The 14,325-nt window shown below is 44.1% G+C and overlaps 2 protein-coding genes across 2 annotated transcripts; one reads left to right on the top strand and one right to left on the bottom strand.

The window, feature by feature from the left end:
• The first annotated feature begins 1,085 nt into the window (after positions 1-1,085).
• On the top strand, positions 1,086-2,054 carry LOC119325805. Its single transcript, XM_037599531.1, has one exon. The coding sequence runs from the start codon at positions 1,334-1,336 to the stop codon at positions 1,823-1,825; it is 492 nt and encodes a 163-aa protein (XP_037455428.1). The 5' UTR covers positions 1,086-1,333; the 3' UTR covers positions 1,826-2,054.
• A 4,574-nt stretch (positions 2,055-6,628) lies between these two features.
• On the bottom strand, positions 6,629-13,718 carry LOC119323915 (phospholipid--sterol O-acyltransferase-like). The gene is made up of 17 exons (XM_037597629.1): positions 13,394-13,718; positions 12,706-12,841; positions 11,657-11,801; positions 10,714-10,883; positions 10,558-10,634; positions 9,991-10,201; positions 9,720-9,894; positions 9,314-9,413; positions 9,151-9,245; positions 8,552-8,603; positions 8,380-8,451; positions 8,048-8,216; positions 7,652-7,756; positions 7,497-7,581; positions 7,330-7,412; positions 7,124-7,247; positions 6,629-7,014 (listed from the first exon to the last, which is right to left on the bottom strand). Exons 1-15 carry the CDS (start codon positions 13,646-13,648, stop codon positions 7,331-7,333), a joined length of 1,929 nt encoding a protein of 642 aa, XP_037453526.1. The 5' UTR covers positions 13,649-13,718; the 3' UTR covers positions 6,629-7,014; positions 7,124-7,247; position 7,330.
• Positions 13,719-14,325: the final 607 nt, after the last annotated feature.

Raw genomic sequence — 14,325 nt, 5'->3', positions numbered from 1 at the left:
AGTCCATGTTTATCCCATGCTTGCGGATTCTCGTTGAACAACATTTGTTTAGTGAGTATTGACATCACCCGTTGCATTATAGAGTACATTTGTATGGCGTGTCGTACGTGCGTTAGTCATCTGAATTCCAGGTTCAGTGCATGCATCTGCTTTATAGCATGGCGTCAGGAATGGATGGGGACTGTGTGTAGATCAGTACGTAGATGATAGATCCGATACGGCTCAAAGTACATGTGTCGATGTATACAGAGCCATAGCGCTGTGGCTGATTTAACAAATTTGGCCGGTTTTAGCTTGTGCGTGAGGTTCTCCTCGCGCCTGGGTGACCGTGACATGCTGCGACCGGCCGTGAGTTCATTTCAGGAGCAGTAGTAATTAATTAACTACGTAGATAAAAGTGTGCAAGCTAGTGCCGTTTCGACCGTGCGACGACCGTCTTCTCCTGACTCTCCAGTGAATTCAACTGTTAGTTTTTTTTCTTTTTTTTGCGGGGAAAATTCAACTGTTAGGTAGTACCTGTAACCGGAGGAAAAAGTGTTATCTAGCCGTGGAATTCTGTGAGACATGCATGTTAGATCAAGCCTCCGTTGATCCGCAGAAATTCCACAGAGAACAGTCCAATGAACAGCTGAACCGAAAACATTAATCTGCCGCGCGCATGCAGAGAGGGAAATTAAGGCGAACGAACGTGTGCAACATGGCGTACGGCAGAGTCCGTCCTACTCGACCGGAAAGGCACCGGACGGAGCACCAACCAGGCAGAATCGTCCGACCAATATAGACCGGCCGGCCGGTCGCATCGCACGCCCCATTTCGCAACGCCCCTCCAACTGTTTCTGAATCAGCTCGGTACCATCGGAGGCAAAGGATGGAAAAAAAAAACTCTATCTGTATCACTTTTTTTTTTGCGAGCCTATTTGTATCACCTTGATGTAGATAAGAACGCCTCTGAAATGCGCATCTAGATAGACGATAGGGTTAAGTTAATTTCAAAAAAAAAATGCCGCCGAAACGATAACGTAGGCTAACGATGCCGCCGCTGATTGCATAGGTGGTCAGAACAACCACGACTCTGCAAGTCTGAGCTAAAATAAAGCTAATCAATTCAGCAGCCCTCGCAAAAAAATAAAAGAAAAAAAAGGTCAGCTGCAGCGGCACTGCTCAGCCAAACTGCTGGTGCTAGAAAATGAAGTGGTGCTACTGTAGATTCTTCAGGTCAATTCCTGCCTGGTTTGCTATAAATGCACACGTCAAACTGACCCCCCTCGGCAAGTTCGCGGACACACGCCGCTAGCCCGCTTGCTATAATTCCTAGACTAGACGCCTCCCGGCGATGTACTCCTGCAACGACCGAGACCGCTCGGCTACGGCGGCGCGTATCATGGAGTCCAGCGCCAAGTACCAGCCATGCAACACGGCGGCAACGCGGACGGCCGGCGGCCAGGTCCCCTCGGACGCGCAGCCGTCCCCGCGGCGCGCCAGGAGGAAGCACCCGGCGTCGGCGTCGCGCCGGTCGTCCACCACCGTGGTGGCGACCGACGTGTCCAACTTCCGCGCCATGGTGCAGGAGCTCACCGGCTTCCCGCCGGCCGCCATCTTCCGGCCGCTGCCTCGCCGGGCCCACGCCGCCGGCCACTCGCTGACCGCCGCCGCGCATGGCTGCGGCGGTGCGCTGCAGGGCCACCGTTCGGACGCGGCAACCACTGCCGGCAGCGTCCCGGCCGTGGCGCACCCGCCGCAGTGCGCACCGCCGGGTGTGTTTGACGCGCTGCCCGACCTCGGGTCGCCGGAGTTCGACACGTGGCCTGACTTGTCCTTCGAATGATAATACAACAGTCCTGGTCGCTAGATTGTTATAATCAAGGGTGACTTGGTAATTTCCTTCTGCTCATGTTTATGTTTGCGTTTGGCAAGTCCTTTTCAAAAACAAAAGGACGTCATTTGTACAGCACACAAGTTTATAGTACATGGCTAAAGTAAAGGGCTTAGCTTTTTCATCAGAAGAAATACATTCCGCCTTTTTGCGACAAACATCAAGGAATACATTGAAAGACTCAAACCAAGAAAAGAGAATACATCATGGTATCCAATGTCTTTCAACCCTATCTTCTAGGCCCTGTTTGTTTGGCCTTTTACTTTTACTTTTACGGCTTTTCCATTTTGATAAAAAAAGCCGCATAAGCTCCTAAATAGGGTTTTATGTTTCGGCTATTGGCTTATGAATAATATTCTTATATGATGGTATAAGCCAAAAGCCGAAGCAAAAAACACCTATTTATGAGTTTTCTTTTGACTTTTTTGTCAAAGTGAAAAAACTGTAAAAACAGAAGTACAAGCCCAATTAAACAAGACTTTAGCCAACCCACATGAAGAATCCCGTCTACCTCACCGACAGAGAAATTGTAGTCAAAAAGGAGCGGTTGCAAAGACCGAATCATAATCCTAGAAACTACACACACCATTATGGGATATAGGAGCCGCAATAAAAACCTACCGCAAGAGCAAGACATAACACACACTTGAAGAACGTCGACCGGGGCGCGCCTAGTGAACGCAAAGATTTGTTGCAGAACAACCAACATGAAGGAAAAAAAAAACATCTGAGGCTTAACGAAGAGGCACTCCCGTACCACCTTAACACTTGTCAAGATTCAACATCAGGTTTGATACTCTGTCCACCGCCGCCGGCACCCTCACATTGCCCAATAGATCTAGATGCCCAGATGCATGGGACCACACCCTCACAAGCCTATCGCCGATTTTGAAGCGAACACTGTCAGGGCAGGGAGGAGATCGGAGGGACTTATTCCACTATTGCGATGTTGTCGCCGCCCAACACATGAATAAAAATCTATACAAAACATTGGACCGAGAAACCGAGTCTCCCTTCGTTTCTACATGCCTAGATGGTGGGAACAAGGGCCATGCCGGAGAAGAAGGTTAAACCTAGTCGCCTTGTACATAGGAAATAGAAGGAAGGATACCTCATATGTTTTATACTCGTGTTGTCGCGTGGAACCAACGAGCATTTTTGTTTAATTGTTCAACACTATCAGCATCTCCTCCTGTCGGTTAAGTGAAAAGGGGGATTGCTATCATGTGGGAGTTTGATGCTAAAGAGGTTGACAATGTTAATTCTTCTACTTTTAATTTTAGGGGTGTTTTCGTATATACATTCATGGAAGCGTTGTGTCGACAGAAAGTGGACTTCTACCCCAGATCGTGTAGCTTGTAGCCCTAGACATGCCATCCAGGCGGGCCCAGATCCAAGCTCCATGGCGAGGTAGTATCCTCATGGGTAACTACTTCAAACGGGTGTCCCATGGACTCCCAAGAAGGAAGTTGTCCGACTACCAAACGAGGAGGAGTTCGAGTTGTCCAAAACTAGGAGACCAAGGTGGAGGGCAGTCGAAACAACCAAGGCCACTTAGAAATACTTCAAGAATAGGATGAGGAGGGGGGACTTCGAGGGCAAAGATGACGAAGGAATCGAAGCTTTAGTTTAGCCTAAAGTAGATTCAATCTAAGACATCACGGCTAGTTTGACCACCTCAAGAGCTAGTGACCTCATGACAAAGTCGTTGGACCCCCAAATTGCACTCGTTGATATATTGCTCCCTGAAATAATCCTTTGTGTGGTTAGCTATTCAACATAGGCATTGGACTGCCGACCACCAAGCGGGGATGGCTAAATTGTGGCATTTGCCCATTGTGCAAGTAAGATCATAAGCGGGCGGTACACTTTGAGACATTGGAGAATGGTCAAGGATTGGTTAAACCTGGAGAGCGTCGACATGTAAAGGTGGGCAACGGAGTGATCTATAAGGATTGGTGAGCCAACATGTCAAAACGAAGGGCTCGTTCGGAATCCCACCAGCTCCGGAGAGCTGCGGAGCAAGTAAACTGGCACTCCGCAAATTTCAACTATAACTCCACCAGCTCCGGGAGTGGAGCTGTGGAGCGGAGTAAGTCCGAACAGGGCCGAAGTGAAGGTAAATAGAAGAGCATTGTCCTCTATCACCATGCTCATTGCTTGGGGCATTTGTAACGAAAGAAATTTGCGGGTCTTTCGCAACAAATCATGTGCACTCACAATTCTCTTGCAAGCCATCAAGGAGGAGGCAAACCTTTGGTCCGCAAAACACTTACTAGGAAGAATTATGACATGGGAGCAGTGACCTTAGTTGTAATCTTTTGTCATTCCTTTTATCTGAAAAAGTCTTGTACTACTCTTTTTTTAATTAGTGAATGAGGCAAATATGCTGCCTCCATAACGGAAAAAAATGTTTCGGAACTGTATGTATTCTTTTACGGGACTTGGTATCTATTTTCTGTAGTGAAACTGGGACGTCTAGTCACTTATTTTCTACTGCGTGATTGACACTGAATTGTGGAATGGAATTGGGCCTTATATTGGTCTGAAAAGCGGATCCACTTTTGAGAATGTTGCTAGCCCGTGCATGAAAGTGCTAATGTTGCGCATGCGGTGCGGCTGCTACGTGGTCGTTGTGGAAAGTATGAAACAAATATCTACTTTGATAAAGCACAATGGTTTCGGATGCAGTGTTTCCAGAGAAAATTGGTGATTGGCCCTGACAAATTTCTCGCCGGCCGATCTTTTGCGGTCTGGTCCTGTCCAATATCAACTGGACACTGCATGCAACAGCTGGGTTGGAATACTGTGCCGCTACAGACGGATTGTAGAGTTTTCTCTAAGAAAGAAGATGCGTATACTCCTCTGTTTCAAAAAAAAAATGATTATGTGATTTCATGAGTAACGGAACCAGAAAGGTGTCCTGTTTCTCTAGAAGGAAAACGTCTCAGTGTCATCAGGGACGGTATATTTTACCGTCACTAGGATGCAAGCGGGCATCCCGCAAAGTCCCGCAACAACTGAAGATTAGTTCAAACTGAACTAGGGTAAATCTGAGCAAGGCGATAATCTCTAACTAGATTTATTTTGGGGCGATGCTACAAATCAGCCGGTTGATCTTGCAAAAAGATCAACCGCCTGATTAGCTATCCGATGCAGTGTGCGTGGTTGTTTGATCGCCTGCTCGCAACGCAGCACCCTGCATCTTCCACCTCTGGCTGGCAGTGCTCGTCTTTCTCCTCACTCGTCGGAGCAGCAGCCCCTGTAGCACCGCTCGTCGTCGGAGTATCGACTCTTGCTCACAGTGATGCTCCATTGAAGCACCTCCGCGGTCCGGCGATGCTCCATTGAAACACCGGCAGCTCAATGATGTTTCGTCGCAACGCCGGCGGCTCCGATGAAGCTTCGTCGCAACACCGGTGTCACGGCGACGCTCCATGAGGCACCAGCGAGCATCACCTGCGTTGCAGCGCCTTTCGCCGGTGAGCAGTGCCATGGATGCTGCGTTTCATCACCGTCGCCGGCGAGCAGCGCCATGAATACTTCGTTGCAGCACCGTTGCCAATCTTCCCCCCAATCTCAGCCATGGATGATGTGTTCCGATGCAGCGTCTCCTTAGCGCCGACAGTGGTTGATCCAATGGAGAAGAGGAAGGCCAGGCTACTGGGTGGGGGAGGGGAGCGACGGGGGTTCTGGTTGCATCAGTCGCCGGTGTTGCATCTGGTACAGAGAAGTCTGTGAAGAGAGAAAAGGGATGGGCTCGATCTGGAGGAAGTGGATAGGGGAGGCTTCATGGGACCACGAGACGACGTGGCGTGCGAGCAACCCGACTGATTTTCCAAAGAAATCAGTCGGTTGATTCTAAACATTTTCCTTTATTTTGACAGGGGGGCAGAAGGCGCTGCTCTGCATCCCTAACCGTCACCAATGATGATATGTTTTTACCGTCACAAGTGACAATACTGGAAGAACTAGGGAACAAAGATACAGAAAGTAACAGCCAGTGACACCGGGATAATTATGCGACGGTTGACAGTTATTACTATTATTTGAAATGGTGACGGTTCACCCGCAAAAATAAATAAATGGTGACGGTTGACAGCTATATAGTGGGAGATGGACCGGAGAGCCCGATCAAGTAAACCATCTGGACATTTGGTCCAAAGAGAAAGAGTACAAAATGCAGAAAAGAAAGTGTGCGAAAGAGACTGCACCTGTCCAGCGCCCAGCGTGCCACCGTGCTTCCCGTAATCTCCTGACGTGAACCTGGGAGCGACACCATGCAAGAGCCGTGCGTACCAAGCCATGCGACGTGTAGCGATCGACCACAAAGTCATGCAAGACCAAGACTTGCCCTCTCGTGTCCTGCTCTATCATGACGACTGACAAGCTAGGCCGTGGAAAAGGAGCGCTGGATTTTTCGTCATGAGATGAATGAATGTACCAGGTTACCAGCCGCCATTAGATTGCCTTTTACTGGAAGTACTTCTATATTCTATTACGGCGGATTTGACCTCGGTGCTCCGTTCTCCAAGTCCACTGCTGGAGTACATTGCTAGGCTACACAGAGTTGATCCAGCACAATCTTGAAGCCGCTGCTGCCACGTCTCTGCTCTGGTTTCCCCCGACGATGAAAGCGGTTTTCTTTCTTGACAACAAAGGCACGAGAATTAACTCTCCACGGGAGAAAATGGCACGGCGAGGCAGCTCTTTATAGTCACGTGGTAGCAGGCGCAATCATGCAAACCAAGAAAATAACCGCACGGGAATCAACTCATAAGAAATATAAACCACTCATGGCTCCATGGAAGCACCCGGCTCTTACCAATTCAACAGCCAATAAATGTTTAGCGATTGGCTAACAAAAATTTACATGTCTAATGGCACTAATTTTGCGTTGGATAGATAACATATTGATGGGGCCATTTTTGGTCAAACCCTTGTCTTAACCAATCAAAATAAGCCCTAGATATTCAGAGAGGGAGTACTATGGAAGTACGGAGTACCTTCTTGGACTCTTAGTGTGTGAGCAATTGGCTGCCCAAACAGCACGATCAAGTCAATTCTGCTGCGAGTGGCTTCCACGTGGCTCAAGATTTTGGTGTTACAAGCAACACCGCAAAATCCTGAAAATGTCATAACTACAGACATAAATTAGTTACGAAAATGAGGCGCGTCAACCAGGATACGTCAACTCCAAAGATTAAAAAATACTACCAAAGTAGCCACAAGACAACAGCATGATTTCACCTGTTTTGGATGGGGCCTAAGCCCCTGACTTGTCCTGGCCATCGCCAAGCGAAAGAGGAACGCCCGGTATGATTCACAGGACGTGGTAATCAAGAGTTACTCACTCAAACAAGCAAGCAATGGCCTGCAATAGGCAAGTAAAACATGTAAGGAGCAGTTTTCAACAAAGAGAGTAAAATGATAATTACGTCACCAAAGCCACATACTTCAGAGATACTGCCGAAGGAGCTTAGTTGATGAATATTTCAGCCTGCAGCTCATTCCTAGATGCACGTCACCAAACGTGTACCTAAGTTACAGTGACAGGAAAATGTCATTATTACCGAAAATGAAAACGTTGTAACTAGCAAGCAAATAAAACTGGGTCAAAGACCTGTATTCACAGAATTCTGGAAAGGCGCACCGAGCTTTTGCATAATCCCAGTGGCAATCTTCGTGTCTCAATGGACCTCGGAAAGCTGTTTAACTTTTGTTAAGTACTGAGAAGTCAAATTGAACTTGGCATTGCAAGAGACAAAAGAAGCAAACCTTTTGTCACGAATTTTGATTTTGAATAAGGGTGCATGTCATGCCACATTTCAAGCCATAACTCACGCATAACCACTGGCATCCTAACAATATTCCTGTGATTTGCTGTTAAAATAAGAAAAACTTGTGTCATCTCACAAAGAACATCAACACTACTGTTTCGTTCAAACGAGGGATTTATTTTTGTATGTGTATGGGAGAGGATTGGATGCAAGTTTTGGAAATATTAGAACACCACACTCACATGCAGATGCTCCTGACTCAAAGTGTAAACATGTATGTGACAGCACAAAACTTCCAAAGTAGCCCCTCATAGCAAAACATAGTAGTAGGTACCAGGAGAAGTACTATAGCCAAATCTAAAATAAATGAGGGAAAGAAATTGCAGTTTTGGACCTTTGTCAAGCTCCCAGACTGCTGTTCTCCATCCTGGAATACTTTCAGCGTCCTCGTAGTAGGTTATGTACTTCACATGTGGAGCCCTTTTCATGTTTGGAAATAGATCCTCACCATGATAGTGCTCAGTATTCATGCTTGTTTGTAAATCAGATCCATCATGTTCTGCCTGCAAAAAGAACACGAATGGCTTACTAGGAAGGAAAAATAACATTGTGATATACCACAAGAAAATAGTCACAACAGTTTGAGTAGCCAAAACATGGATATTGACAGCCATGGCCTTCAGTTTGCACGTTTAGAACAATACCAGCAGGCAGAAAGTAGAATACCTGTGGAGCCCTTGTTATGTTCACTTTTGGCCCAAGCCATTGCTTGCACCATGACAGGGAGTTGTAGGATACCTGTCATGAAACTGCTATTCAGTTGCTAATGTAGAGTAATTTTATTTGTTCAACCCAAAGAGATCGAGTTTAGGTAGGAAAAGCATTTGATAATACATACCGTTCCATCTCCACTGGAATTGTTAGGCTTTCCAGAAAAAGAATGACCTGATCTGGTAAGGAAAAATAATATTACAAATTGGCGCCAGAAATATTTCTGAAGATCAAGATTAAAACCTTGGAATGTTTGTAACAGCTAAGAAACTCAAGAGTTCAAAAATAAAAGGCATGAAAAGCTATTAACAGTGAATAAGTGACACTGAAGTACTAATTACTAAAAGCAGGAAAACGTGCTATGGACCTCTGAAAACTACCAGTTTCTTCACAAATGAACCATTGCATGCAAATTCTATCTCCAGTGTGTCCAATGTTTTATGACAAATACAAACACAGAATAGATGTCAATAATATAAAGCAAACTAAAATGTCGTCAGTTCTTCACAAATATCTCAAAGTAGCAACGATATCATCAAATGTGCAATTTTATGTCTGAAACAGCTAAATCTGTAGAAGGACCCATTTGGGCCCTCCAGATGAAACAAGTCAAGTTGCACTCAAACAAACGCTAATCTAGGAAAACCCATTCACAGAAGCAGACATGCAGAAACATAGACATCTGGCACTTGACTGAGATGAGCACCGAAGATCAGTGATACCTGCCTTGACAGTAGGGACCGTTCAAACTCATAAATAACATCAGTTATTATCCAATTATCTGGATATGGTTTGCCACTTGGTGCAAAATAGTATCCTACCTGCTTGATGAAAAACCATGAGCGATGAGTAACAGTTTTTACAACTAAAGAAGAATCCACAACTATACCTCAGTCTTAGTATCAATGCCATATATGCAGAATACATTCTTTATTGGGGGTCTATCCCAGGGCGTCAGAGGATTGAGAACTGGGTCACCCTGGTAGTACCTGAGATCAACAGGGACCAAAATACAAGGTCTTATATACTAGTTTTGGTTATAAGCTAGACTCTATTTGGTGGTTGACTAATTTGTACTCCCTCCGTCCGAAAAAGCTAAGCTTGTCCTTCAAATGGATGTATCTAGCACTAACTTGGTGCTAGATACATCCATTTGAGGGACAAGCTTTTTCGGACGGAGGGAGTATCAAGCAAACCTTCTGAAAAAATTAGATATCAAGCATGAACATCATATTTTTATTCTGAAGACACTGAATTACGATGGAGTAGCACTGCAGAACACAACTAAAACTTACTTCTCCAGCTGATGGATAAGGGCTTTGCTCTGTGGGTCATAATCCAGCATAGTTTTGAACAAAGTACCATCTGAAACTTCTCTGGCAGAAAATGACAAGAGTGTTGGCTTTCCACACTCCATGTTGGATGTTATGTCCTCTGTTATGTCCATAATGGATGGATAAGCATCCGCACCTGACAGGGAGAAACAGTAAAGACAAAAAGGAGTGCACCTGCTTAGTGAGGAAAAGCATAAATATCTGCAACAACAGAAGTGATTTTAAAAGGAACCTCGATCTGTAGGAACCTCGATACTGACGAGGGTTGTGGGCCAACCAGAGTTGTCTGAACTATACTCCATCTCATCGCATTGTTGTCTGTTGATGTGGGCCTTTCCCTCAAAAAAATGCTTCCAGTATACATTATCAGCTTTGCAGTATTTTGAGAATGGCAAGAGCCATAAAGAAGCAGCAAATGAATTAAACATCAATCGGGCTGTCCCCTGAAACCAATATAGAAATTTTAGATGGTAAAAGGAATGGGAATCATATAAACAATATGCCATATAACGAAAATTGAAGTTTGACCATTAATTTCTCTTGTGGTATATTGTTAATGACGTCAATATCATGGTCAAATGAAAGTATTTTCAACACATATCTAATGGTAACATTGTTGTGTCGCTAAATTCTATATGTTTTTGGAGTTGTTGGTAACAGAAAATTTACATCTTAGGACGCACATGTCCTTGTAAAATCCAATGGATGGAGTACATACCCAAAACATATAATAGCAACCAACGGAGATTGAATGAGGGCAAGTTATGGCAATAGAATAAAATACATAGAGAAAACTAACCTCAGTGACTGGAAGACCAGACGTCGTCCCAGAGAGAGTGGCTCTAACTGATTCGGTAGACCCGAGAAGAGGGGCACCTGAAAAAAAAGGAGAAAACAGAAAGCATGAGGAAAAGAAACAGTTATGATAATGAATTAAGATTTCTGGCTGACATACCAACTGCAAAGTATGCATGTATATGTTTGTCGAGCCATTGGATGTAGTGTTTTGGGGCAATTTCTAGTTTCAACCATTCCAAAAAGTACCGGAATACATTGTTTCCCATGGAATGAGCAAAAACCAACGATGGCCCTCCTCGAAGTTTCAATGCAATTTCAAAAGTTAATCTGCACAAGAAACGACTTGTGAGCATCAAACACCAAGCTCCCTCCGCATATAACACTGCATACCCTTCTATTGTACAGATATGCTCATAAATTGCTTCTTTTTTGTCACTGCAACATAAATAACATATCTGCTAACATAAACTAATCATTATTTTAAAACTTAACTGGGACATGATTAAGCAAAATTTGGCATAAGAAAGCTTATCGCTTAGGAATGAAAGCTTCTAAAGATAGGTAGCGTTGCATTATTCATGCCAGTTATTGCAAACAGCTATTCCCTATATTCATGAATTTATGAAATTTTGGACATCGGCACGGTATCCAACATGCAATCTTTAAACCTTACTTCTTATATGGATATGTTAGTAAAGATAATTCAAATCATATGCTATGATCAATGAAATTTCTTTCCATGATAAATCTAGTGTTACCATTTTCACCTGACAATCTAAATACTTAGCATTTTTATAAATGAAGTTTGTCGGCAAGCTTTTAAACATCATATATTTCTGAAAGGGGCAGTAAATAGGACGCTGGAAGTATGCTCGGTACTTATGGACGCGATGGCGATTAAGCATCCTATGATGGATATAATATATCAGTGTTCTTGTCAATGTTGTCTGGTGAGCTGGGATGTGCAAAGGGCCAAGGTCATTAACAATACACATGATTGTCATTTAGCCATGTGTTAAGGTTACAAACTAAATCTAGAAAAATGAACTGAGAATGATAGAATTGGTTGCTATATGACAAGATGAGTTAAGGTTACAAACTTTAATTTATGGAAGTACAGATCCCTCTCCTCAAGCATCGATGGGGGTAGCCTCCAATCATACGGAACAGCGATGATAGCGTTAGCTTCAATACCAAACTCTACACACCATTTGACCCATTCTTTCCATATTGAAGAAAGAGGACCTGAAACCTTGTCAATAATACCACATGAGTACATTTAAAAATCGAACATTGCTCTTTGTATCTTTTCCATGAAGAAATTAATGGATGGTTTGATAATATACTAATAAACATGAAAATTGTAAATGTGGGCAACTCTTTCTTTCTTCTTTTTTTAGGAATAACATGGGAAGTTACTAACTTGAGAAAATATGTAACATTCCAGCCTAATACGCTTAGGGCTGCCCACTTCAAACAAACCACATTGTCACACTATCCCGGTTATGCTTTTTTCCTCACTTCATGCAAAAGGGTTAAACCAGGGGTCAAATACATTTGACACTTGGGTTTATATGTTTGGTATAATTCCGTCTCAACTAGCGAAGTGGAACTATTCGCAACTGTTTACTCTTGCCCCACATGGGCTTTAGTTGAGCATCTTTTTTGTTGGGCTTGGGTCTCTCTCATACCATGGAACGTTGTGTCAGTGAAAGTAAATATAGGAGGTTGCCATTCAAGGAACACACGTACATGGGTTCTTTTCAAAAGATTGAGAACAGTCAGCTGTATCGTCTGATGCTCATTAGATTGAACAAGAAAAGTTACACCCATGGATGATCATGTTTTTTCTTCATTGCACTAAGATAAGTATTGTGAGAGAATGAGGCAAACAAATCAAAATTGTTATGCAATGTAAAGCTAAGTACAGAATTAAAAGCATAATCTATTCCTGATTAGTAACTACAACTGGGCAACCCAGTGATTACAACCTCATCAGATGCCATAGTTATTCATGATTTTTGTCGCTTTGGCTCAAAATTTGTAAAAGAAACGGAATGTCAAAGATATCTGAAGATCACACTACAGACGATCAAGTGCTACATAATATGAAACTAGTACTAAAAAATAACTAAGGTATATAGTTTACCTGTTATATAACCAGGGTCCAACTCTGTTATTGCAGAAAGACCACTATCTGGCCTTGACTTACATTCTGGATGGTCCGTCTGGTTATAAGGGTCAAGCAGCATGCACTTAAGCCAGCAATTTACAGCAGAGAAAAGCTGCACCATATTGAACAAACCAAATTAGAACTAGCAAAGTGATCAAATATTCATGTGGAGCAAAGTACCATCTGGCCCTCTACAGAGTACAGTACACTATTTCTTCTTAACGTGTTAGACATACATCATTGTACTGCTAGTAATTGGTTACGGTGTTGCGAAATTAACCACGAATTACTATTTACTACTAGTAACTATAATCTTCTCGCGGGTTTACCCCGAATTCATCCTATGCACTACTGAGGCCAGACAGGAACCAATGGAAAGGTTCAAATCGTGTACCTACTTCACTACTCCACTAACAAACCTGAAAGCTAACTTTGGAAAGGATGTTACGGGCTAACAACTTTAGGCCAACAAAAGCTGTTCCCGAGTGTAACTAGCAAAAAATATATATATATATAAGCAGGTGCCTGAATCAGCACAGGTTGCTCTAGTCTATGGACCAGCTGGGAGAACAGATACGCCCAATAATAATCCCCAAACAACAGAAATTGCTAAAACTAGCGTAGTAATCTGATATTTCGGGTGGTGCAGCACAGGGATCTTGACCTTGGTGGAGTCGAGCCAGACGGAGTCCAGGGGGTTGAAGTCGAACGGGGAGTAGGGGCAGTCCAGCACCGACCACGCCCGCAGCTGCGTCGACGCGAATCCCGGGATTATTATCCCCGAGAGCTTCCGGTAGTCGAACTCCGCCTCGCCGTCCGCTGCTCCGGCGGCCACTACCACGGATGCGGCGGTCGCCGTCGCCACCGCGATAGCCACCGCGCAGGCGAGGCCGCCAGATCGGAACCGCCATGGAGGCATTTCGAGGTGATTTTGGCTGCTCTAGACGCAGATTGGTCCACTGGAGCAATAGGTGGAGCTCTAGGCGTTTCGGAAGGACGACGCGGAGCACGTGGGGCGATCTGGGCCATTCCTTTTGAAGAGGACGGCTGGAAACTCGTTGGGTTGCTAGGTGCCTTTTTCTGCATCATATAATAACCTTAGGCCACCTTCCTTTTGAAAAGAATTGAATATCTTCATTTGCATCCTAATAAACTGAGACCATATTTCATCTGAAAACATAATCTTTTTCATTAGTTCTTCACTAAAAGGTTTTTTTATTCTTCCACGCGTATCTAGATGATACTTATGCAGTGTTTGACAACCCATCAGCTCCTAAAAATACGAGGAGCTACGGAGTGGAGGGACCGCAGTTCCGTGTTGTTTAACTGCAGCTCCACCCTGCGCCGGGAGTGGAGGGACTCCGAACAGGGCTTTACTTTAGACAATCTAGATACAAGAATTTAGTATTTGACTCTTATAACTCTCATGTCATCCATACTCTCCCCGTTTGAAAATAACTGACGTGGTTTTAGTTCAAATTTCCGAACAGAGGTAATAATAATAAAAAATATGAGATAATAGAATATATGAGATAACATCTACAGGAATGAATTGAAATTCAGATTGACTCCTTTGACTCTTGTTCAACTGTTAAC

Source organism: Triticum dicoccoides, chromosome 6B (genome assembly GCF_002162155.2).
Source record: "Triticum dicoccoides isolate Atlit2015 ecotype Zavitan chromosome 6B, WEW_v2.0, whole genome shotgun sequence".
Classification (NCBI taxonomy): domain Eukaryota; kingdom Viridiplantae; phylum Streptophyta; class Magnoliopsida; order Poales; family Poaceae; genus Triticum; species Triticum dicoccoides.
This window is presented reverse-complemented; position numbering and strand designations above follow the sequence as displayed.

Coding starts and splice junctions, on each gene's coding strand:
- LOC119323915 (XM_037597629.1), bottom strand. CDS start 13,648: ATGCCTCCATGGCGGTTCCGATCTGGCGGCCTCGCCTGCGCGGTGGCT. Junction 8,604..9,150: donor GAACGGTCCCTACTGTCAAG/GCAGGTATCACT, acceptor TTTCCTTACCAG/ATCAGGTCATTCTTTTTCTG. Junction 8,452..8,551: donor ATTCCAGTGGAGATGGAACG/GTATGTATTATC, acceptor GTTTCATGACAG/GTATCCTACAACTCCCTGTC.
- LOC119325805 (XM_037599531.1), top strand. CDS start 1,334: ATGTACTCCTGCAACGACCGAGACCGCTCGGCTACGGCGGCGCGTATC.